This window comes from Ovis canadensis, chromosome 17 (genome assembly GCF_042477335.2).
Source record: "Ovis canadensis isolate MfBH-ARS-UI-01 breed Bighorn chromosome 17, ARS-UI_OviCan_v2, whole genome shotgun sequence".
Classification (NCBI taxonomy): Eukaryota; Metazoa; Chordata; class Mammalia; order Artiodactyla; family Bovidae; genus Ovis; species Ovis canadensis.
Genome location: NC_091261.1, coordinates 18,603,020 through 18,626,413, shown reverse-complemented (window position 1 = coordinate 18,626,413; position 23,394 = coordinate 18,603,020). Strand labels below are relative to the sequence as shown.

Sequence of the window (23,394 nt, the reverse complement as noted above, 5' to 3'; positions counted from 1 at the left end):
AGAAACACTCTTGCTGCCGAGTCTGTGGCGAGCCTTGGAAGCACAGAGGGCAACATAACAGGGAGGAAAAATAAATAAATAATTAAAACCAACAGATTACGAGCCTAACGGTAACTCCCCCAGCGGAGAAGCAGCGCAGATGCCTGCATCCTCCACTAGCAAGAGGACGCTGGGCAGGGAGGCACGGGCTGCAGTGCTTTTTAAGAATCAGGCGGGAATGCCCCAAGTGTAACCAGAGCAAACTAACTTGGGCTAGCAAACCAGACTGTGGGATAGCTACCACGCAAAAAGCTCTAACACAAGACACCGCCAGGACTGTAGCCGGCTGCAGACCATCCCCCTCTGGTGACAGGCAGCCAGAGCCGGAAGGGCCAGAAGGGGGCAATCACACCCCCAGAGAGACATTAACTACCAAACTGCAAGCAAGCTTCTTTGCTAACTAAGACATCTTGGGGTTCTGGACAGTCACCATCTGCCTGACAAGGAGCGCCAGCTGTACACCCAGAAAACTGAAAAGCAGGGATGGGAAAGGTGATAAGTCGCAGCGAACGTGTTTGCCAAACACCCGAGCTACTCGGACCTGGGAAGGGCACAAAATGCAGGCCAACTGAGTCTGCGCCTCTGGGGACTACCTGAGTGCCTGAGCCTGAGCGGCTTAGGCCAGGGAGGTGCATGCAGCCCAGGGCCGGCCTCAGACGGTTCCCGGCGGAGCAACCTAGAGCCTGAGCGGTGTGCACCGTGAGCATGGGTCAGGCCCAGTGCGGCTGAGACACTGCGAGCACTCGCCAGTGTTATTTGTTTGCAGCATCCCTCCCTCCCCACAGCACGACTGAACAAGTGAGCCCCAAAAAAAAGTATCCACCACCACCCCCCTTGTGTCAGGGTGGAAATCGGACACTGAAGAGACCAGCAAACAGAGGAAGCTAAAACAGAGGGCACTGCCTTGGAAGTGACAGGTGCAATAGATTAAAACCCTGTCATTAGTACTGACTACATAGGAAGGGCCCTATAGATCTTGAGAAGTATAAGCCAGACCGAGGAACTATCTGAAAATGAACTGACCCCACAGTGCCCACAGCAACACCAGAGAAAGTCCCAGATATACCTTTACTATTTTTATGATCATTCTTTTTTGTTTTTTCTTTTCTTTTCCTTCTTTTTTTTAACATTTTTAAGTCCTCTATTTCTCCTTTAATTTTTATTTTTATAACCTACTATTACTTTTCAGAAAAAAAAGACCCTATTTTTAAAGCAAACACCATATATATATTTTTGTGGTTGTTCTTGTTGTTTTTAACAATTCTTGTGACTTTTTGTTCCTTCTTCTTCTCTTTAATATTGTATTTTTGAAAATCCAACCTCTACTCTAGATTTTTAATCTTTGCTTTTTGGTATTTATTATCAATTTTGTACCTTTAAAAACCCAGTCTTCCATACCCATTTTTACTTGAGAGTGAGATTACTGCCTTGACCTCTCTCTCCTCCTTTGGACTTGCCTTTTTCTCCACCAGGTGGCCTCTGCCTCCTCCCTCCCCCTTCTCTTCTCTACCCAACTCTGTGAATCTCTGTGTGTTTCAGACAGTGGAGAACACTTAGGGAACTGGTTACTGGCTGGATCTGTCTCTCTCCTTTCATTTCCCTCTTTTACCCTCCTGGCCACCTCTGTCTACTTCCTCCCTCTCCTCTTCCCTGTATAACTCTGTGAACATCTCTGAGTGGTCCAGACTGTGGAGCACACATAAGGAAGTGATTACTGGCTAGCTTGCTCTCTTCTCTTTTGATCCCACCTTATCTCATTCCAGTCACCTCTAACTATCCCCTCCCTCTTCTCTTCTCCATGTAACTCAGTGAACCTCTCTGGGTGTCCCTCAATGTGGAGAAAGTTTTCATCTTTAACCTAGATGTTTTATCATTGGTGCTGTATAGATGGAGAAGTCTTGAGGCTACTGTAAAAAAAAAAAAAAAAACAGAAGCAGGAAGCTTAAGTCCAAATCCTGAGAACATCAGAGAACTCCTGACTCCAGGGAACATTAATCGATAGGAGCTCATCAAATGCCTCCATACCTATACTGAAACCAAGCACCACCCAAGGGTCAACAAGTTCCAGAGCAAGACATACCAAGCAAATTCTCCAGCAACAAGGGAACACACCCCTGAGCTTCAAATATACAGTCAGCTCAAAGTTACTCCAAAACCATTGACATCTCATAACTCGTTACTGGATACTTCATTGCACTCCAGAGAGAAGAAATCCAGCTCCACCCACCAGAACACTGACACAAGCTCCCCTAACCAAGAAACCTTGACAAGCCACCCGTCCAACCGCACCCACAGTGAGGAAACTCCACAATAAAGAGAATTCCACAAACTGCCAGAATATTAAAAGGCCACCCCAAACGCAGCAATATAACCAAGATGAAGAGACAGAGGAATACCCAGCAGGTAAAGGAACAGGATAAATGCCCAACAAATCAAACAAAAGAGGAAGAGATAGGGAATCTATATGATAAAGAATTCCAAATAATGATAGTAAAAATGATCCAAAATCTGGAAATCAAAATGAAATCACAGATAAATAGCCTGGAGACAAGGATTGAGAAGATGCAAGAAAGGTTTAACAAGGACCTAGAAGAAATAAAAGAGAGTCAATATATAATGAATAATGCAATAAATGAGATCAGAAACACTCTGGAGGCAACAAATAGTAGAATAACGGAGGCAGAAGATAGGATTAGTGAAATAGAAGATACAATGGTAGAAATAAATGAATCAGATAGGAAAAAAGAAAAACAAATTAAAAGAAATGAGAACAATCTCAGAGATCCCCAGGACAATATGAAACGCCCCAACATTCAAATTATAGGAGTCCCAGAAGAAAAGGACAAAAAGAAAGATCATGAGAAAATACTTAAGGAGATAATAGTTGAAAACTTCCCTAAAATGGAGAAGGAAATTATCACCCAAGTCCAAGAAACCCAGAGAGTCTTAAACAGGATAAATCCAAGGCAAAACACCCTAAGACACATATTAATCAAATTAACAAAGATCAAACACAAAGAACAAATATTAAAAGCAGCAAGGGGAAAACAACAAATAACACACAATGGGATTCCCATAAGGATAACAGCTGATCTTTCAGTAGAAACTCTTCAGGCCAGGAGGGAATGGCAAGACATACTTAAAGTGATGAAAGAAAATAACCTACAGCCCAGATTACTGTACCCAGCAAGGATCTCATTCAAATACGAAGGAGAAATCAAAAGCTTTACAGACAAGCAAAAGCTGAGAGAATTCAGCACCACCAAACCAGCTCTCCACAAATGCTAAAGGATATTCTCTAGACAGGAAACACAAAAAGGGTGTATAAACCCAAACCCAAAACAATACAGTAAATGGCAACGGGATCATACTTATCAATAATTACCCTAAACATAAATGGGTTGAATGCCCCAATCAAAAGACAAAGATTGGCTGAATGGATACAAAAACAAGACTCCTATATATGTTGTCTACAAGAGACCCACCTCAAAACAAGGAACACATACAGACTGAAAGTGAAGGGCTGGAAAAAGATATTCCACGCAAATAGAGACCAAAAGAAAGCAGGAGTAGCAATACTCATATCTGATAAAATAGACTTTAAAGCAAAGGCTGTGAAAAGAGACAAAGAAGGACAATACATAATGAGCAATGGATCAATCCAAGAAGATATAACAGTTATAAATATATATGCACCCAATATAGGAGCACCACAAAATGTAAGACAAATGCTAACAAGTATGAAAGAAGAAATTAACAATAACACAATAATAGTGGGAGACTTTAATACCCCTCTCACATCTATGGACAGATCAACTAAACAGAAAATTAACAAAGAAACACAAACTTTAAATGATACAACAGACCAGTTAGACCTACTTGATATCTATAGGACATTTCACCCCAAAACAATGAATGTCACCTTTTTCTCAAGTGCTCATGGAACCTTCTCCAGGATAGACCACATCCTGGGCCATAAAACTAGCCTTGATAAATTTGAAAAAATTGAAATGATTCCAAGCATCTTTTCTGACCATAATGCATTAAGATTAGATCTCAATTACAGGAGAAAAACTTAAAAATTCCAACATATGGAGGTTTAACAACACACTTCTGAATAACCAACAAATCAAAGAAGAAATCAAAAAAGAAATCAAAATATGCATAGAAACTAATGAAAATGAAAACACAACAACCCAAAACCTGTGGGACACTATAAAAGCAGTGCTAAGGGGAAAGTTCACAGCAACACAGGCATACCTCAAGAAACAAGAAAAAAGTCAAATAAATAACCTAACTCGACACCTAAAGCAACTAGAAAAGGAAGACATGGAGAACCCCAGGGTTAGTAGAAGGAAAGAAATCTTAAAAATTAGGGCAGAAATAAATGCAAAAGAAACAAAAGAGACCATAGCAAAAATCAACAAAGCCAAAAGCTGGTTCTTTGAAAGGATAAATAAAATTGACAAACCATTAGCCAGATTCATCAAGAAACAAAGGGAGAAAAATCAAATCAATAAAATTAGAAATAAAAACGGAGAGATCACAACAGACAACACAGAAATACAAAGGATCATAAGAGACTACTATCAGCAATTATATGCCAATAAAATGGACAACGTGGAAGAAATGGACAAATTCTTAGAAAAGTACAACTTTCCAAAACTGAGCCAGGAAGAAATAGAAATCTTAACAGACCCATCACAAGCATGGAAATTGAAACTGTAATCAGAAATCTTCCAGCAAACAAAAGCCCAGGTCCAGACAGCTTCACAGCTGAATTCTACCAAAAATTTCGAAAAGAGCTAACACCTATCCTACTCAAACTCTTCCAGAAAATTGCAGAGGAAGGCAAACTTCCAAACTCATTCTATGAGGCCACAATCACCCTAATACCAAAACCTGACAAAGATGTCACAAAAAAAAGAAAACTACAGGCCAATATCACTGATGAACATAGATGCAAAAATCCTTAACAAAATTCTAGCAATTAGAATCCAGCAACACATTAAAAAGATCATACACCATGACCAAGTGGGCTTTATCCCAGGGATGCAAGGATTCTTCAATATCCGCAAATCAATCAATGTAATTCACCACATTAGCAAATTGAAAAATAAAAGACATATGATCATCTCAATAGATGCAGAGAAGGCCTTTGAAAAAATTCAACATCCATTTATGATAAAAACTCTCCAGATAGCAGGAATAGAAGGAACATACCTCAACATAATAAAAGCTATATATGACAAACCCGCAGCAAACATTGTCCTCAATGGTGAAAAATTGAAAGCATTTCCCCTAAAGTCAGGAACAAGACAAGGGTGCCCACTTTCACTGCTACTATTCAACATAGTTCTGGAAGTTTTGGCCACAGCAATCAGAGCAGAAAAAGAAATAAAAGAAATCCATATTGGAAAAGAAGAAGTAAAACTCTCACTGTTTGCAGATGACATGATCCTCTACATAGAAAACCCTAAAGACTCCACCAGAAAATTACTAGAGCTCATCAATGAATATAGTAAAGTTGCAGGATATAAAATCAACACACAGAAATCCCTTGCATCCCTATACACTAATAATGAGAAAGTAGAAAAAGAAATCAAGGAAACAATTCCATTCACCATTGCAACGAAAAGAATAAAATACTTAGGAATATATCTATCTAAAGAAACTAAAGACCTATACATAGAAAACTATAAAACACTGATGAAAGAAATCAAAGAGGACAGTAATAGATGGAGAAATAGACCATGTTCATGGATTGGAAGAATCAATATAGTGAAGATGAGTATATTACCCAAAGCAATCTACAGATTCAATGCAATCCCTATTAAGCTACCAGCGGTATTTTTCACAGAGCTAGAACAAATAATTTCATAATTTGTATGGAAACACAAAAAACCTCGAATAGCCAAAGCAATCTTGAGAAAGAAGAATGGAACTGGAGAATATCAACCCGCCTGACTTCAGGCTCTACTACAAAGCCACAGTCATCAATACAGTATGGTACTGGCACAAAGACAGAAATATAGATCAGTGGAACAAAACAGAAAGCCCAGAGATAAATCCACACACCTATGGACACCTTATCTTTGACAAAGGAGGCAAGAATATACAATGGTTTAAAGACAGTCTCTTTAACAAGTGGTGCTGGGAAAACTGGTCAACCACTTCTGCTGCTGCTGCTGCTAAGTCGCTTCAGTCGTGTCCGACTCTGTGCGACCCCATAGACGGCAGCCCACCAGGCTCCCCCGTCCCTGGGATTCTCCAGGCAAGAACATTGGAGTGGCTTGCCATTTCCTTCTCCAATGCATGAAAGTGAAAAGTGAAAGGGAAGTCACTCGGTCATGTCTGACTTCATGACCCCATGGACTGCAGCCTACCAGGCTCCTCCATCCATGGGATTTTCCAGGCAAAAGTACTGGAGTGGGTTGCCATTGCCTTCTCCGGGTCAACCACTTGTAAAAGAATGAAACTAGAACACTTTCTAACACCATATGCAAAAATAAACTCAAAATGGATTAAAGATCTAAACGTAAGACCAGAAACTATAAAACTCCTAGAGAAGAACATAGGCAAAATACTCTCCAACACAAATCACAGCAGGATCCTCTATGATCCACCTCCCACAACAGCGGAAATAAAAGCAAAAACAAACAAATGGGATCTAATTAAAATTAAAAGCTTCTGCAGAACAAAGGAAACTATAAGCAAGGTGAAAGGACAGCCTTCGAAATGGGAGAAAATAATAGCAAATGAAGCAACTGACAAACAACTAATCTCAAAAATATACAAGCAACTTATGCAGCTCAATTCCAGAAAAATAAACGACCTAATCATAAAATGAGCCAAAGAACTAAATAGACATTTCTCCAAAGAAGACATACGGATGGCTAACAAACACATGAAAAGATGCTCAACATCATTATCAGAGAGATGCAAATCAAGATCACAATGAGGTACCATTTCACACCAGTCAGAATGGCTGTGATCCAAAAGTCTACAAGCAATAAATGCTGGAGAGGGTGTGGAGAAAAGGGAACCCTCTTACACTATTGGTGGGAATGCAAACTAGTACAGCCACTATGGAGAACAGGGTGGAGATTCCTTAAAAAACTGCAAATAGAACTGCCTTATGACCCAGCAATCCCACTGCTGGGCACACACACCGAGGAAACCAGAATTGAAAGAGACCCCAATGTTCATCGCAGCACTGTTTATAATAGCCAAGACATGGAAGCAACCTAGATGTCCATCAGCAGATGAATAGACAAGAAAGCTGTGGTACATATACACAATGGTATATTACTCAGCCTTTAAAAAGAATACATTTGAATCAGTTCTAATGAGGTGGATGAAACTGGAGCCTATTATATAGAGTGAAGTAAGCCAGAAAGAAAAACACCAATACAGTACACTAACACATATATATGGAATTTAGAAAGATGGTAATGATAACCCTGTATGCAAGACAGTAAAAGAGACACAGATGTTTAGAACAGACTTTTGGACTCTGTGGGAGAGGGAGAGGGTAGGATGATTTGGGAGAATGGCATTGAAACATGTATACTTATCATGTAAGAAACGAATCACCAGTCCAGGTTCGATACAGGATACAGGATGCTTGGGGCTGGTGCACGGGGATGATCCAGAGAGATGATATGGGGAGGGAGGTGGGAGGGGGTTCAGGATTGGGAACTCATGTACACCCATGGCTGATTCATGTCAATGTATGGCAAAACCAATACAGTATTGTAAAGTAAAATTTAAAAAAATAAATAAACATTATTTATCAAAGACACCATAAAGTGAAAAAATAAGTCATAACAAAACTAACAAAGGATTAGTAGCAAGAATTTAAGGGAATTCCTCCAAATCTGTGGTGGAAGCAAAGGAATAGGATTTACATAAGGCACACTAACTCGTTTCAATCGTGTCCGACTCTGTGTGACCCCACAGATGGCAGCCCACCAGGCTCCCCCGTCCCTGGGATTCTCCAGGCAAGAGTACTGGAGTGGGGTGCCATTGCCTTCTCCCAAGTAGATGATAGTTGCCATCAATATTATAGACTTTTGGCTGTGGGATGATTTTGTTTGTGTTCATTATAATACTGAATAAGACATTATTCTCCTCTCTTCTCCTCTCGCCTTCAATCTTTGCCAGCATCAGGATCTTTTCAAATGAGTCAGCTCTTCGCATCAGGTGGCCAAAGTATTGGAGTTTCAGGTTCAACATCAGTCCTTCCAGTGAACACTCAGGACTGATCTCCTTTAGGATGGACTGTTGGAACTCCTTGCAGTTCAAGGGACTCTCGAGAGTTTTCTCCAACACCACAGTTCAAAAGCATCAATTCTTCAGCGCTCAGCTTTCTTTATAGTCCACTTCTCACATCCATACATGACTGCTGAAAAAACCATAGCCTTGACTAGACAGACCTTTGTTGACAAAGTAATGTCTCTGCTTTTTAATATGCTGTCTAGATTGGTCATACCTTTTCTTGCAAGGAGTAAGCGTCTTTTAATTTCATGGCTGCAATCACCATCTGCAGTGATTCTGGAGCCCAAGGAAAGAAAGTCTGACACTCTTTCAACTGTTTCTCCATCTATTTGCCATGAAGTAATGGGACTGGATGCCATGATCTTTGTTTTCTGAATGGTGAGCTTTAAGCCAACTTTTTTACTCTCCTTTTTCACTTTCATCAAGAGGCTTTTTAGTTCTTCTCCATTTTCTGCCATATGGGTGGTGTCATCTGCATATCTGAGGTTATTGGTATTTCTTCCGGCAGTCTTGATTCCACCCTGTGCTTCATCCAGCCCAGCGTATCTCATGATATACTCTGCATATAAGTTAAATAAGCATGGTGACAATATACAGCCTTGGTGTACTCCTTTTCCTATATGGAACCAGTCTGTTAATTACTCTAGGAATATTAAACCTCTATGGAATCAGGCTTTCTTATATTTTCTGGTTTTATTATTTTTTGCCTTTTCCTGGCAGTCCAGCCAAGGTTTTTAAATTATTTATCATATTTAACTTGTATTTTCCAGTGTCCTGTATACAGAATCTTTTCCTTACATACCTTACATACCTTCACCACATACTGAGAAACACAAACACACAGGGGGCTGTAATTTTTTTCAGCTGCAACTTTTTTATTCAAAGTGAAAACAGCATATATGAGCTCTATTGGTGAAAATATTATTCTAATAAATTAGATACATTTCTCACTGAATAGAAAATATATGAAAATTGATACCACTCTTTTAGAAAATATAATAGCAGTATCTTCACTCATCCAACAAAATATAATGAGCACTTTCTATGTTCCAGGAATGATTCTGGGTCCATGAGCTTTCACTTCAGTTCAGTCGCTCAGTCGTGTCCGACTCTTTGCAACCCAATGAATTGCAGCATGGCAGGCCTCCCTGTCCATCACCAACTCCCAGAGTTCACTCTAACTCAAGTCCATCGAGTCAGTGATGCCATCCAGCCATCTCATCCTCTGTCGTCCCCTTCTCCTCCTGCCCCTAATCCCTCCCAGCATCAGAGTCTTTTCCAATGAGTCAACTCTTCGCATGAGGTGGCCAAAGTAGTGCAGTTTCAGCTTCAGCATCATTCCTTCCAAAGAACACCCAGGACTGATCTCCTTTAGAATGGACTAGTTGGATCTCCTTGCAGTCCAAGGGACTCTCAGGTATCTTCAACACCACAGTTCAAAAGCATCAATTCTTTGGTGCTCAGCTTTCTTCACAGTCCAACTCTCACATACATACATGACCACTGGAAAAACCATAGCCTTAACTAGATGGACCTTTGTTGTCAAAGTAATGTCTATGCTTTTGAATATGCCATCTAGGTTGGTCATAACTTTCCTTCCAAGGAGTAAGCGTTTTTTAATTTCCTGGCTGCAATCACCATCTGCAGTGATTATGGAGCCCAAAAAAAATAAAGTCTGTCACTGTTTCCACAGTTTCCCCATCTATTTCCCATGAAGTGATGGGACCAGATGCCATGATTTTAGCTTTCTGAATGTTGAGCTTTAAGCCAACTTTTTCACTCTCCTCGCTCACTTTCATCAAGAGGCTTTTTAGCTCCTCTTCACTTTCTGCCATAAGGGTGGTGTCATCTGCATATCTGAGGTTATTGATATTTCTCCCGGCAATCTTGATTTCAGCTTGTGCTTCCTCCAGCCCAGCGTTTCTCATGATGTACTCTGCATAGAAGTTAAATAAGCAGGGTGACAATATATAGCCTTGATATACTCCTTTTCCTATTTGGAACCAGTCTGTTGTTCCATGTCCAGTTCTAACTGTTGCTTCCTGACCTGCATATAGGTTTCTCAAGAGGCAGGTCAGGTGGTCTGGTATTCCCATCTCTTTCAGAATTTTCCACAGTTTATTGTGATCCACACAGTCAAAGGCTTTGGCATAGTCAAGAAAGCAGAAATAGAGGTTTTTCTGGAACTCTCTTGCTTATCCATGATCCAGCGGATGTTGGCAATTTGATCTCTGGTTCCTCTGCCTTTTCTAAAACCAGCTTGAACATCTGAGAGTTCACGGACAAGGAGCAATCCCACGTCCAGGGAGCGGTGGCTGCAGGTGCAGGAGGGCCGAGAGGAGCTACTCCATGTTCAAGTTCAGGAGGGGCGGCGGTGAGGAGATACCCCTCGTGCAAGGTAAGGAGCAGCGGCTGCGCTTTGCTGGACCAGCCATGAAGAGATACCCTACATCCAAGGTAAGAGTAATCCAGGTAAGATGGTAGGTGTTGCGAGAGGGCATCAGATGGCAAACACACTGAAACCATAATCAAGAAAACTAGTCAATCTAATCACACAGACCACAGCCTTGTCTAACTCAATGAAACTAAGCCATGCCTGTGGGGCCACCCAAGACAGGCAGGTCATGGTGGAGAGGTCTGACAGATTGTGGTCCACTGGAGAAGGGAATGGCCAACCACTTCAGTATTCTTGCCTTGAGAACCCCATGAACAGTATAAAAAGGCAAAATGATAGGATACTAAAAGAGGAACTCCCCAGGTTGGTAGGTGCCCAATATGCTACTGGAGATCAGTGGAGAAATAACTCCAGAAAGAATGAAGGGATGGAGCCAAAGCAAAACCAATACCCAGTTGTGGATGTGACTGGTGATAGAAGCAAGGTCCAATGCTGTAAAAAGCAATATTGCATAGGAATCTGGAATGTCAGGTCAATGAATCAAGGCAAATTGGAAACAGTTAAACAGGAGATGGCAAGAGTGAATGTTGACACTAAAATGGACTGGAATGGGTGAATTTAACTCAGGTGACCATTATATCTACTACTGCAGGCAGGAATCCCTCAAAAGAAATGGAGTAGCCATCATGGTCAACAAAAGAGTCCGAAATGCAGTACTTGGATCAATCTCAAAAACGACAGAATGATCTCTGTTCATTTCCGAGGCAAACCATTCAATATCACAGTAATCCAAGTCTATGCCCCATCCAGTAATGCTGAAGAAGCTGAAGTTGAATGGTTCTATGAAGACCTACAAGACCTTTTAGAACTAACACCCAAAAATGATGTCATTTTCATTACAGGGGACTGGAATGCAAATGTAGGAAGTCAAGAAACACCTGGAGTAACAGGCAAGTTTGGCCTTGGAATACAGAATGAAGCAGGGCAAAGACTAATAGAGTTTTGCCAAGAGAACGCACTGGTCATAGCAAACACCCTCTTCTAACAACATAAGAGAAGACTCTACACATGGACATCAGCAGATGGTCAACACTGCAATCAGATTGATTATATTCTTTGCAGCCAAAGATGGAGAAGCTCTATATAGTCAGCAAAAACAAGATCAGGAGCTGACTGTGGCTCAGATCATGAAATCCTTTTGCCAAATTCAGGCTGAAACTGAAGAAAGTAGGGAAAACCACTAGACCATTCAGGTATGACCTAAATCAAATCCCTCATGATTATACAATGGAAGTGAGAAATAGATTTAAGGGACTAGATCTGATAGACAGAGTGCCTGATGAACTATGGACGGAGGTTCATGACATTGTACAGGAGACAGGAATCAAAACCATCCTCATGGAAAATACATGCAAAAAAGCGAAGTGGCTGTCTGAGGAGGCCTTGCAAATAGCTGTGAAAAGAAGAGAAGTGAAAAGCAAAGGAGAAAAGGAAAGATATAAGCATCTGAATGCAGAGTTCCAAAGAATAGCAAGGAGAGATAAGAAAGCCTTCTTCAGCGATCAATGCAAAGAAATAGAGGAAAACAGAAAGACTAGAGATCTCTTCAAGAAAATTAGAGATACCAAGGGAACATGTCATGCAAAGATGGGCTTAATAAAGGACAGAAATGGTATGGACCTAACAGAAGCAGATGATATTAAGAAGAGGTGGCAAGAATACACAGAAGAACTGGACAAAAAAGATCTTCACGACCCAGATAATCATGATGGTGTGATCACTCACCTAGAGCCAGACATCCTGGAATGTGAAGTCAAGTGGGCCTTAGAAAGCATCACTGCGAACAACGCTAGTGGAGGTAATGGAATTTCAGTTGAGCTATTTCAAATCCTGAACGATGATGCTGTGAAAGTGCTGTACTCAATATGCCATGGGCTTTAGTAATGAATTAATTAGTCAAACCTATCTGCATTCATGGAGATTACCTTCTACCAAGAGAAACAGACAAAACCAGAGAAGTAAAATAGTAGTAAAATGTCCTAATGTCTTAACTGTTAGAGATCACAATAAAGCAGGACTGGTAGATGGGGCTGGGAGGCATAGCTGCTACTATAATAGGCTGGTCAGGGATGCCCCTCTGATCAGAAGGCATTTGGATAAAACCCAGAATGGTGGCTCAATGGTAAAGAATCTGCTTGCAATGCAGGAAATATGGGTTCAATCCCTGGGTTGGGAAGATCCCCTGGAGAAGGAAATAGCAACCCACTCCAATAATCTTGCCTGGGAAATCCCATGGACAGAGGAGCCTGATGGGCTACATCCCATGTGGTCACAAGAATCAAACACAGCTTAGCGACTGAACCACCACCACTAAAATCGGTAATGGAGTGATACTGTGATGTCTGAGATCAAGAGCTTTCCAGGCAGAAAATAACACATACGCAGTTACTGAATTGGAGATGTTAAGTTCAAAATGCCTAATAACAACCTAGGCAGAAATGCTGATTTAGCATGTGAATGTGAGCTGGAGTTGAAGAGAATGACCAGGCTGGAGATACAGATTTGGAGTCATCTTCATAAAAATGGTAGTTAAAACTATGGATTGAATAAGATTACAGAGAATGATTTTGGCTGAGAAAAAATTTAAAAAGTGATCTCCAGGCCTATGAACATTTTATCTAGGGAATTGTAGCTAAGAATTACTACTCTATTAAGCACTAGGATGTATGTTATACATTTTTAGGTAGGTATTGTTATTAATCCCCATTTAAACAATGAAGAAACTGAGTCACAAAATGATTAACTTCGATGAGGTTTTCCAGCTAGAAACTGGGAGATCCAGAATTCTAACCTCATTAGAGTAACTGCAGTAACTCCAATGCCTTCACTCTTAATCACTGTGCTATATGGCTTTAAAGGGCAAGACTTCAGGTGGTACAAGGTACATACATTCATATATATATATATAATACTATTATATATTTTACATTTTATAAGTCAAATGGATTGAAATTATGACTTTGCCTTAATTTCTATGTTTTAATTTCCTTTTCCATTTCCTTTAAGAATAATTTTTTATCCTAAAAAAAATTAACTGGGCAACTTTAAGAGCTCAGTAAATTACCATACACCCCAGAGAAACCACAAGTTCTACATTCTTTCACAATTTAAGCAACATTCTGTTATTAAACAAATCTCAGTGGCTGTTTTCAGACATTCAGTGAAGCTCTAACTTATGAGAGTTATAATATGTGGAGAAAAAGCTTTGTTGTGCAAATGTTTAGACTATAGCCTCAAAATGAACTAAAAAATTGACAAGCATAAAAATATATTATTTTTTCATCCAAGACACAAAGCCAGGACCATACCTCAGTTATGCAAAAGAAAATCAACATTTTCCATATTTTGCTAATAGCTTACATAAAATAAGTTTATGACCACAGGGCTTCAGATATTTCTGCCCTTATTTTTTTTAATGTTGCAATTATAAAAGAGTGGTTTAGCCTAAAACAAAATAAAACAAAAACTTCACATACAACAAAACAGGGATCAAATTCCCATTCTTATTTATTGGATTAAAAATACATTTCAATTTAAGGGAAAAAAAGAGCTACCCTGCAGCATTTGGAAATTATGATTTTTATTGCAATTTTTACACTTTTAGCCAGTTCAACCTTTAAATTTCCCATGTTTATGGGTATTGAGAGACTTAGATCATGAAACTAATAATCTACCCAACAATTTGCTTTTAAAACATGAAAAACACTGTATAACATTCTACTTATTTTTATGGTATCTGTGCAGTCTCCGTGTAATTCTGATTAAACAAGAACTGTAAAAGTACTGTGTCCAGTGCTATCCTTTTGCATGTTTATATTCACTGCTGTTATTATTATATTTTCCCAAGTTCTTCTTTCTTTTATCAGTCATCAAGTTTTAGCCTACTGTGTACAAACAGACACATAGAGATATATAGAAGGATATTCCATTTGAGTAGCTTCTCCTTTTATCTTCACTTATTCATTCATTTAACAAATGTTTGTTAATGCCCAATATGTGCCAGTCTCTGTGATAAGTATAGGAATTCTTTAGCTTCCAAGAAGCAACAGTTCTATTAGTAATGTTAAATATTTTAGATATTTCAGCAGAACATTTTTGCACAGATAGAATCTTTAGCAAATCTCAAATCCCATCATGTAGGGATCTGCCCATTCTGCCAACCGTCTAGTCACAATTTACAATAATCTATAGCTAGTAACTGGGATTCTCTCAACAAATGTTTTAGAAGAAAGGTCTTCCATCTTTTCTTTAGCACTAAACAGTGGTTGAGCCCCTGTATAGTAAGCTCCACACGTACAGAGAAAGAAGATTCACATTTCTAATTTCAGATTAGAGCCATGAGAATTACTGAACCCTTCAATGGACTGATACACCTCCTACAAATGGAAAGTGACTTACCTGAGGTGGATGGCATTTGAAAACAGAGGCTTTCATCAACACTTAGGATGATCCTGCTGCTACTGCTGCTGCTGCTGCTAAGTCGCTTCAGTCGTTTCCGACTCTGTGCAACCCCAGAGACTGCAGCCCACCAGGCTCCCCCGTTCCTGGGATTCTCCAGGCAAGAACACTGGAGTGGGTTGCCATTTCCTTCTCCAATGCATGAAAGTGAAAAGTGAAAGTGAAGTCGCTCAGTCGTGTCCGACTCCTAGCAACCCCATGGACTGCAACCTACCAGGCTCCTCCGTCCATGGGATTTCCCAGGCAAGAGTCCTGGAGTGGACTGCCATTGCCTTCTCCAAGGATGATCCTGAATAAACGCTAAAGTAAAGTGAAAGTCTCCCAGTCATGTCCGACTCTTTGCAACCCCATGGACTATACAGTCCACGGGATTATCCAGGCCAGAATACTGGAGTGGGTAGTGGTTCCCTTCTACAGGGGATCTTCCCAACCCAAGGATCGAACCCAGGTATCCCTCACTGAAAGCAACTTCTTTACCAACTGAGCTACCAGGAAAGCCCAAGAATACTGGAATGGGTAGCCTATCCCTTCTCCAGCCGATCTTCCCAACTCAGGAATCAAAGCCAGGTCTCCAGCATTGTAGGCAGATTTTTTGCCACCTGAGCTACCAGGGAAGCCCTGAATAAACCCTAAATGTCACACAATTCGTAGAACTTCCACTATGTAGTAGCTTTCAAGGGTTATCAAATTTCAAGATCATTATCTATTAAAACTATTTCACCCACTGGATCCTATACCATAAGAGGAATTTTTGACAGCATTTACCTCTTCACATACATACTCAATTCTAGACTCAGCTGAGACCTACACATTATTCTGCTACTCTGAGGCTTCAAATTATCTGATTGAGCCTTAAAAGAATTTAAGCTATGGACAAATACAACCAAAAATTTTAAACAGGCCTATTATGTGTTCAAGATTCTGGTATTATATTCACAAATACTAATAGTTTGGGTAAACATTAGTTGGGTTAACAAAAATGCATTTGATGAACCTCCAGTTGATGCTTAAATTCTTTCTAAAGTAATTCAAACAAATAAAGGCTATAAAATTATTGTTGGATAAAGCAAATTTTAAACAAGAGCACCTTGAGAACCCAAGAAAGAGTTTATTCTGCAAATTTCAAAAGACTTATTCCAACATCAATCAAAGCCCCACTCTACAAGAAAAGTTTTCTCTTAATGATAGCCTGAAGCTCAAGACATAAGAAACAAATTAAAAAGAGGGAAAACTACAAAATAGCTTTCTTTGAATCAATAGCCCCCAAGTCATCACATAGCTGACCATGTTCCAAACAGTTGTTCAGTCACACTTAAGGGACTTTTAGAGGTTCATCTATATTTTCTTTTTAAGAATATTAATACATATTTTGGTAAACAACAATAACTCAACTATAGAGAAACATTTAAAATTCTAAGAATATATCCTTATAATTTTCTAAAACCTTCAATATTTACACACATTAAAAAAATCCAATCTCTAAAGTTCAAATAAAGGAGCTGAACATTAGTTAGTACTAGTTGTTTCTGAAATCTCTATCTTGTGATACATTATTTGAAATGAAATATAAAGGAAATGACTGTTCAATACTAGCTGTGTGAGTGCTTTTTAAATAAATACTAAACAATGAAGAATCACCATGTTGCTACTGCACTTAGGCAGTGAGACTCACCATGCTCTTTCAGCTGCCCCATGGAAGAGGAGGTCATGGGTCGTAAATGTAGGTCAAAGTTGAAGACGGGGAAGGCAGAAAAGGAGTCCAGCTTTCTGTTTCCAAAACATGAAGTGAAAGCTTTGAGTGATTGACTAACCCTTATTTTGTAACACAAACTCTAGAATAATGTTGCAAGATATGATGCTAATCAGAGAGAAAACCACTACTCTCCTATGAACAGAGACTCTGACAATGCTATCCTTGGTGCCCTCACTGCAAAGTAAGGAGCACACAGCAGGCCCTCTATAAACATTCACTATTGAATAAAGACAAAGTAATACCAAATTTTGCTGCCTCTGAATAAGGATAATATGTAACTTTTGCTTTCTAAAAGAAAAACTCTAACAAAAATTAGAAAACAACACACATCACATCTATTTCTTCCATTTTGCAAAGATTTTAAGTAGCATGTTTTCCTATTATGACTTGGAGAGCTTCGACCAAGTCAGCTGAATCAAAAGATGAGTACCATGCAGAAACTTTGGAAAATGGAAATAAGCAAAAGTAAGAAAAGAAAAATTATCCCTAATTCACTACCCTAGTAGTGTGAGTAATAATTGCAAAGTTTTAAATTCCTATGAGTTGAGCACTATTCTAACTTTTTATTTGTCTTACATTTAATACTCAAAACAAGCCTCTGGGTATTTACTATTATTATACCCATTTTATAAAGGAAGAAACTAAAAGAGTAGGGGTTAGATAGGCTATAGTTCAGATTACTCCAGTTAGAAATCGGTGGAGTCAAGATTTGAATCAAGGCAGTTGGATTTAGGGAACTAAGTAAACACCTCATTACTATCTATCACCAACTCCATTTGTCATGATTAACGTGTAATATACTCCACACTTATGTTTAGGTGTACATAAATGTACATGAACTTTTTAGCTTATTTCTTATATTTGACAAAATACAATTAATATATTTCCTTGTAAATATACAAAGATGCACATCATTATTTTGGCCTAGAAATTCTAGACCAATTTGAATCCAATTTGAACAGGTGGATTGTTCAAACTCCAATTCAATTTTGAACTGGAATTGCTGGTTCAAAAATTTTAGAAATGTTACACAAAATTTTAGGATTTTAAAACATTCTGCCCATCAAAAAAGTATGGTCTAAAAGGAAAGTCTGTGACTGTCCTATTTTGAGTTTTATAGTTGGCATAGAGGAGGTGCTCAATAAATTAGTAAATCAATGAGTGATTTATAGGATCCATTAGTCTAGTTGTCACTCGTGTGGCTCACGATTATGCAGTTGGCCAAAGAACTGAGATATCCCTTATATGCCAAAATTATATTATCAGTGGAAACTATGAGAGGTTTGAGTATGCAGCTTTGCCAAACTCCATTTGAAATTCTAGAATTTTATTTATATGCTACCAAGAATGGGGCCAAGGTACATAGTTGTAGTTTGATTTGCTTCCTTAAAACTAGACCCTGGCTAAATATTTTTACATAAATCTTCAAATTAGAACTATTAATTGCATTTTTCAATGATTCTCTATTAATGAAAGATTTTGATAGAAGCAGACTAAAATTCATCCACTAAGCAAAATATTTTATAAACATTAAGATGAAATGCCAGAGTTGTTTAACACAAATGTGAAATGACATGAGGGAGTCTATCATTATTTTATAATATCCTCATTCTGTTATTAATTAGAATAACCTAAATACAAATAGTCATGTAACACATAAGAAATTCCCACTGATCACAAAACTAGGGGAAGAAGTTGAGGCTCATTTGCCTAAAATCATAGAACACATTTACAGAAATGCAGTTGTCATACCTTCAAATGTATCAAATATTATCAAGTAAAAATTAGCTCTAATAGATAAAGGCATAATAAATTTCCTTGATGGAAAATTAATATTTAGAATGCATTCACATTTATCATTGTTGTCATAAGAGTATTTAATGTATAATTAATCTTTGAAGTTAGGATTCAAAGGTACATTGAAGAACTTCACTTCCTTAAACCTAAATTTGAATATGCCGAAGTATTCAATTTTGTTTTCCTTTGCAAGTTAAACAAAGAGAAATTTCTTTGGGGGGGAAATAGACATTTATAAGATTCTATCATATTTCTTCATGTATTGTATACGGAATTTCTTTTGCTGGGTCAATATTTTTATGGTCCACCTAAAAATATTATGGCTCATCCTTAAAAGTTAGTGTTTTCTAAGGCATCTTCGGGGGAATTAGAAGTAATTCACATACTACTCCTGTCACAGAACTCTGTTTGGAGCAGAAACTTTTCCAGAGTCTTACAAAGCGTTAGACAATTTATACTAATTAGTCCTAGCGCCTTCTCTGCATTGTTAACAATCTCCTACGTGATTTCCTGACTGATTCTGTTTTCTTTCCTGTCCTTTATAGCCTCATGGCTCAGTTACTTCTAACATTTGTGAATGAAGCTAGCTTCAGCGGGTAGGAAACACATTATCACCATTAGTCAGCTATAAATAAAGACAAGGCAGCCTCTGGTGGATTGATGATATTCAGGGTCTGTGTGTCCCAAGCTGTCACTGAAGTACTTTTAATTTCAAAAGGTGTTGACCTTCCTCACTAAGCAGGACATGTTTTCATTAAACATGGAATGTTAGAATGTCAAGAGACCTTTATCTTTACCAATTTCAGAAGAAACAATTCTTAAGGAAATACTCAACTCTCTTGAGAAAGACATCTGAAAGATATTAAATGATCAGATTTATTGTTAATGAGTGCTCCAAGTATCCCTAAATTATTAGTCCTCTTCCTTGGATCACAGCTGCATCTAATTTACTAAAAATGGTAGCTTTTCAAATTAGTTCCATTTAGTTTTTCTAGTTTCAAAGTTTACCTGAAATTCTCAACTCTTTGGTTAAACTGCCATATTAACTACTCTTTTATCAGGTAACACGGACTTGGGTTAACTTGAGTAAAGGCAAAAGTTTTTAAACTGGTAAATTTCCTATATAAGTCATTTATTTTCTTTTGTAATTCATATCTTCTCTTAACATGGGTAAAACCAAATCCTCATTATTAAAGCTGTACATATATTTCACTCTTCCAAATTCCCATAGTATTACCTTTTACTGCTGAGCAAGAAACTTGTAGTGCTAAGCACACCTTGCAGGTAAGTTTTAGAAGAGCCAAGATATTCCTTACAGCCATAGCAACATTTTTTTTAAACTTCTATTACCTAATACCCCACATATCTGATCATGTTATAGAATGAATTAATGTAAAACAAGCCACTGAAATATACATCTTAACAGAAGAGCATTTACATTCTTCAAGTATAAATGTTCTTACAAAATGTGCTGAAGAACCTTTAGAGTTTCTATCTGTAGCTTCAGGGCCAAAACTTATGCACACAATTGTAACATTATCCCAAAGGTGAAGCTGCTATTTAGTGGAATAATTCAGAAAAGTAACTGACCCATCTCCAGACACCTTTGGACAGCAGAAGCAATGCTCAAAATTCCTGCCTTCAAAGTATGCTCTGTAGGATCAGCCTCATCTTCTGTTAGAAAACACTAATTTTAAATTATTATATTAAAAAGGAAAAATTATCTTAACTCTGCTTCATAATTGTTGCAGATTAATTATTAAAATTCCAAACTTATGTAATATTACCATAAAATATGGCATTTTTCTCAAGAAAGCCACAAACTGGATTTGAGCTTATGCACTGTAAAACCCAGATGGTTTGCTTAACTATTCAGAGATCCTCCAGTTCAGTTCAAAAGTTAATTGAACTGAAAACTAAAATTTTGATAACTGATGTCCTTTGAGGTATTGGAGCAGAAGGATAAATTAGCCTCAGGTATGGGATGTTAAAAGACTTGAGAAACCATGACAATTGGTCAAGAAATACTAGCAAAAGAGAAGAAAAGTGCATGTTGTCTATAGGTTAGCCAACTACACCTTCCTTACCTGGTCTTCCCTTGGTGCAATTGTTTTTCTTTCTCCATTTTTTTACTCACTGATTCAATATTAGTCACTATTTTATCCAGTTTAACTTGTTCTTGAATTTGAAAGAAAAAAAAAGTTTTAATTGTAGACTATTAGTTTTCAAGGTCTAACTGCATGTTTTGAATTAAATTGCAAATCACAGATTTTTTAATAACAGGTACAATATTTTTCAAAAAAATTACTAGTAAAAAGATAGCCTAAAAACACATTTGAGTGTCTTTTTTCACCCCATGCTCCTCAGTTGTTTTGCAATTACTAAAATTTAGGACTGCAAGTATAGAGTAAATGAACTGCATATATCAGAAAGGAGATCACTCCCTTTGTAGAGAAATGTCAGCAAGAATACAGCACAAACTGAGAATACAGTCTCCTTTATACATATCAGTATTATTGTCATCCTTATCTTCATAAGGCTTAGCTTTTATAGGAGAGCCTGCTATTTCAAAATAATTTAGCAATCATTAGTTAATGTAATAGAAACACTGAGAGCTCCAGAAATCTCCTCTCCTCCATTTGCTAGAAAGACTTAAATCCACAAAAGCAAAGGTTCTTCATTAAAAAAAAAAAATCAAGTTCTTAGAGTCTAAAAAGAAACTTAACATAAATATTTTTAAATACCTTTTTTTTCTATTTTATTCAGATAATGGGACTAACAAACATAGTCCTAATATATGGGACTAACATAGTTTGAAACAGTGCAACCCTGTTTCAGAAATATTTACAAATTAGTTGGTATGTCAATGCTAATGAATAAAACAGCACACTGCTGCTGCTGCTGCTGCTGCTGCTAAGTCGCTTCAGTCGGGTCCAACTCTGTGCGACCCCATAGACGGCAGCCCACCAGGCTCCCTCGTCCCTGGGATTCTCCAGGCAAGAACATTGGAGTGGGTTGCCATTTCCTTCTCCAATGCATGAAAGGAAAAAATGAAAGTGAAGTCACTCAGTCGTGTCCAACTCTGTGCGACCCCATGGACTGCAGCCTACCAGGCTCCTCTGTCCATGGGATTTTCCAGGCAAGAGTACTGGAGTGGGGTGCCATCGCCTTCTCTAAAAAGAGCACACTAGACAGCATTATATAATTTAGATTTAAAATGTATAACAAAGACCATAAAAATTTGGATAAATGGAAAACAGAATGCTAATATTTACTATTCATAATATATTAGGGGTGTTGGCTAGCACTCCTGTGGATTATCTCACACTTAAACCTGAAAATTGGATTTTTGGTGAATTTTTGTGATTATTCTCTTTTATATATCAGGAAAGCAGTTTACCCAAGATCTAAGTTTTAAAAGTGCTAAACCAGGGATCAAACCCATTATCCTTGACTGTAAGTTCACCCTTCTTCACTCTGCATTACCACCCCAGCAGATTTCATGAGGGTGCTTAATTATTGATTATTAACAGAAATTATCCTAATTATTAGTAATTATTTGTGTTATTATAACAATTATTAATTAGGTGCCTACTAATGGGGAAAGGATAATCTCTGCCATGCTTACATTGGAGGGTGACATAGAGCTCAAAAGATACACTTCATATAAAGATATATGGTAAGTTGAGAAATATATTAAGGTGAAAAAAAAAATTAAAAATTTGAGTCTTAAAAACAGAACATTTAAAAATATTTGCCAGTCAAAAGAAAAAGAGAAAAAGAAAAATAAATAAATAAAAATATTTGCCATACATCAAGTGTGCTAATTGCTGTATATGGATTATCATTTTTTATTCTCACAACCACCCTGTAAGTTAGCTATATTATTATCTCCATTTTTACAGATGAGGAAACTGAAGCAGAGAAATAGAGATGAACTTTCCTGAGGTTATACAGCTAGCAGTAGGCAGAGACAATATTCAAACCCAAGCAGGCAGTTCCTAGAGCCTGCATTCTATCCATGGTATCCAATGTGTATGTTTTTATTGTACTTATTTAAGGAATATCTACCGAGTGTAAATTGCCATACTAACTCATAGATTACTTTGCTAAGGTCTGTCTAGTCAAGGTTATGGTTTTTCCAGTGGTCATGTATGGATGTGAGAGTTGGACTGTGAAGAAAGCTGAGCGCCAAAGAAGTGATGCTTTTGAACTGTAGTGTTGGAGAAGACTCTTGAGAGTCCCTTGGACTGCAAGGAGAGCCAACCAGCCCTCCTTCTGAAGGAGATTTCTTTGGAAGGAATGATGCTAAAGCTGAAACTCCAATACTTTGGCCACCTCATGCGAAGAGTTGACTCATTGGAAAAGACTTTGATGCTGGGAGGGATTGGGGGCAGGAGGAGAAGGGGAAGACAGAGGATGAGACGGCTGGATGGCATCACTGACTCGATGGACGTGAGTCTGAGTGAACTCCGGGAGCTGGTGATGGACAGGGAGGCCTGGTGTGCTGCGATTCATGGGGTCACAGTCGGACACGACTGAGCGACTGAACTGAACTCATAGAGAGGTGAGATGTAGGATATAGTGTTAATAAAACACTGCCATTCTCAGT

At 38.3% G+C, this 23,394-nt stretch overlaps 1 protein-coding gene across 1 annotated transcript in view; it reads right to left on the bottom strand.

The window, feature by feature from the left end:
* Positions 1–23,394, bottom strand: part of IQCM (IQ motif containing M) — a 522,664-nt gene that overhangs the window by 326,434 nt on the left and 172,836 nt on the right. Inside the window, 1 exon segment of the mRNA XM_069558325.1 lies at positions 20,870–20,960. Coding sequence (XP_069414426.1) covers positions 20,870–20,960 — 91 coding nt within the window.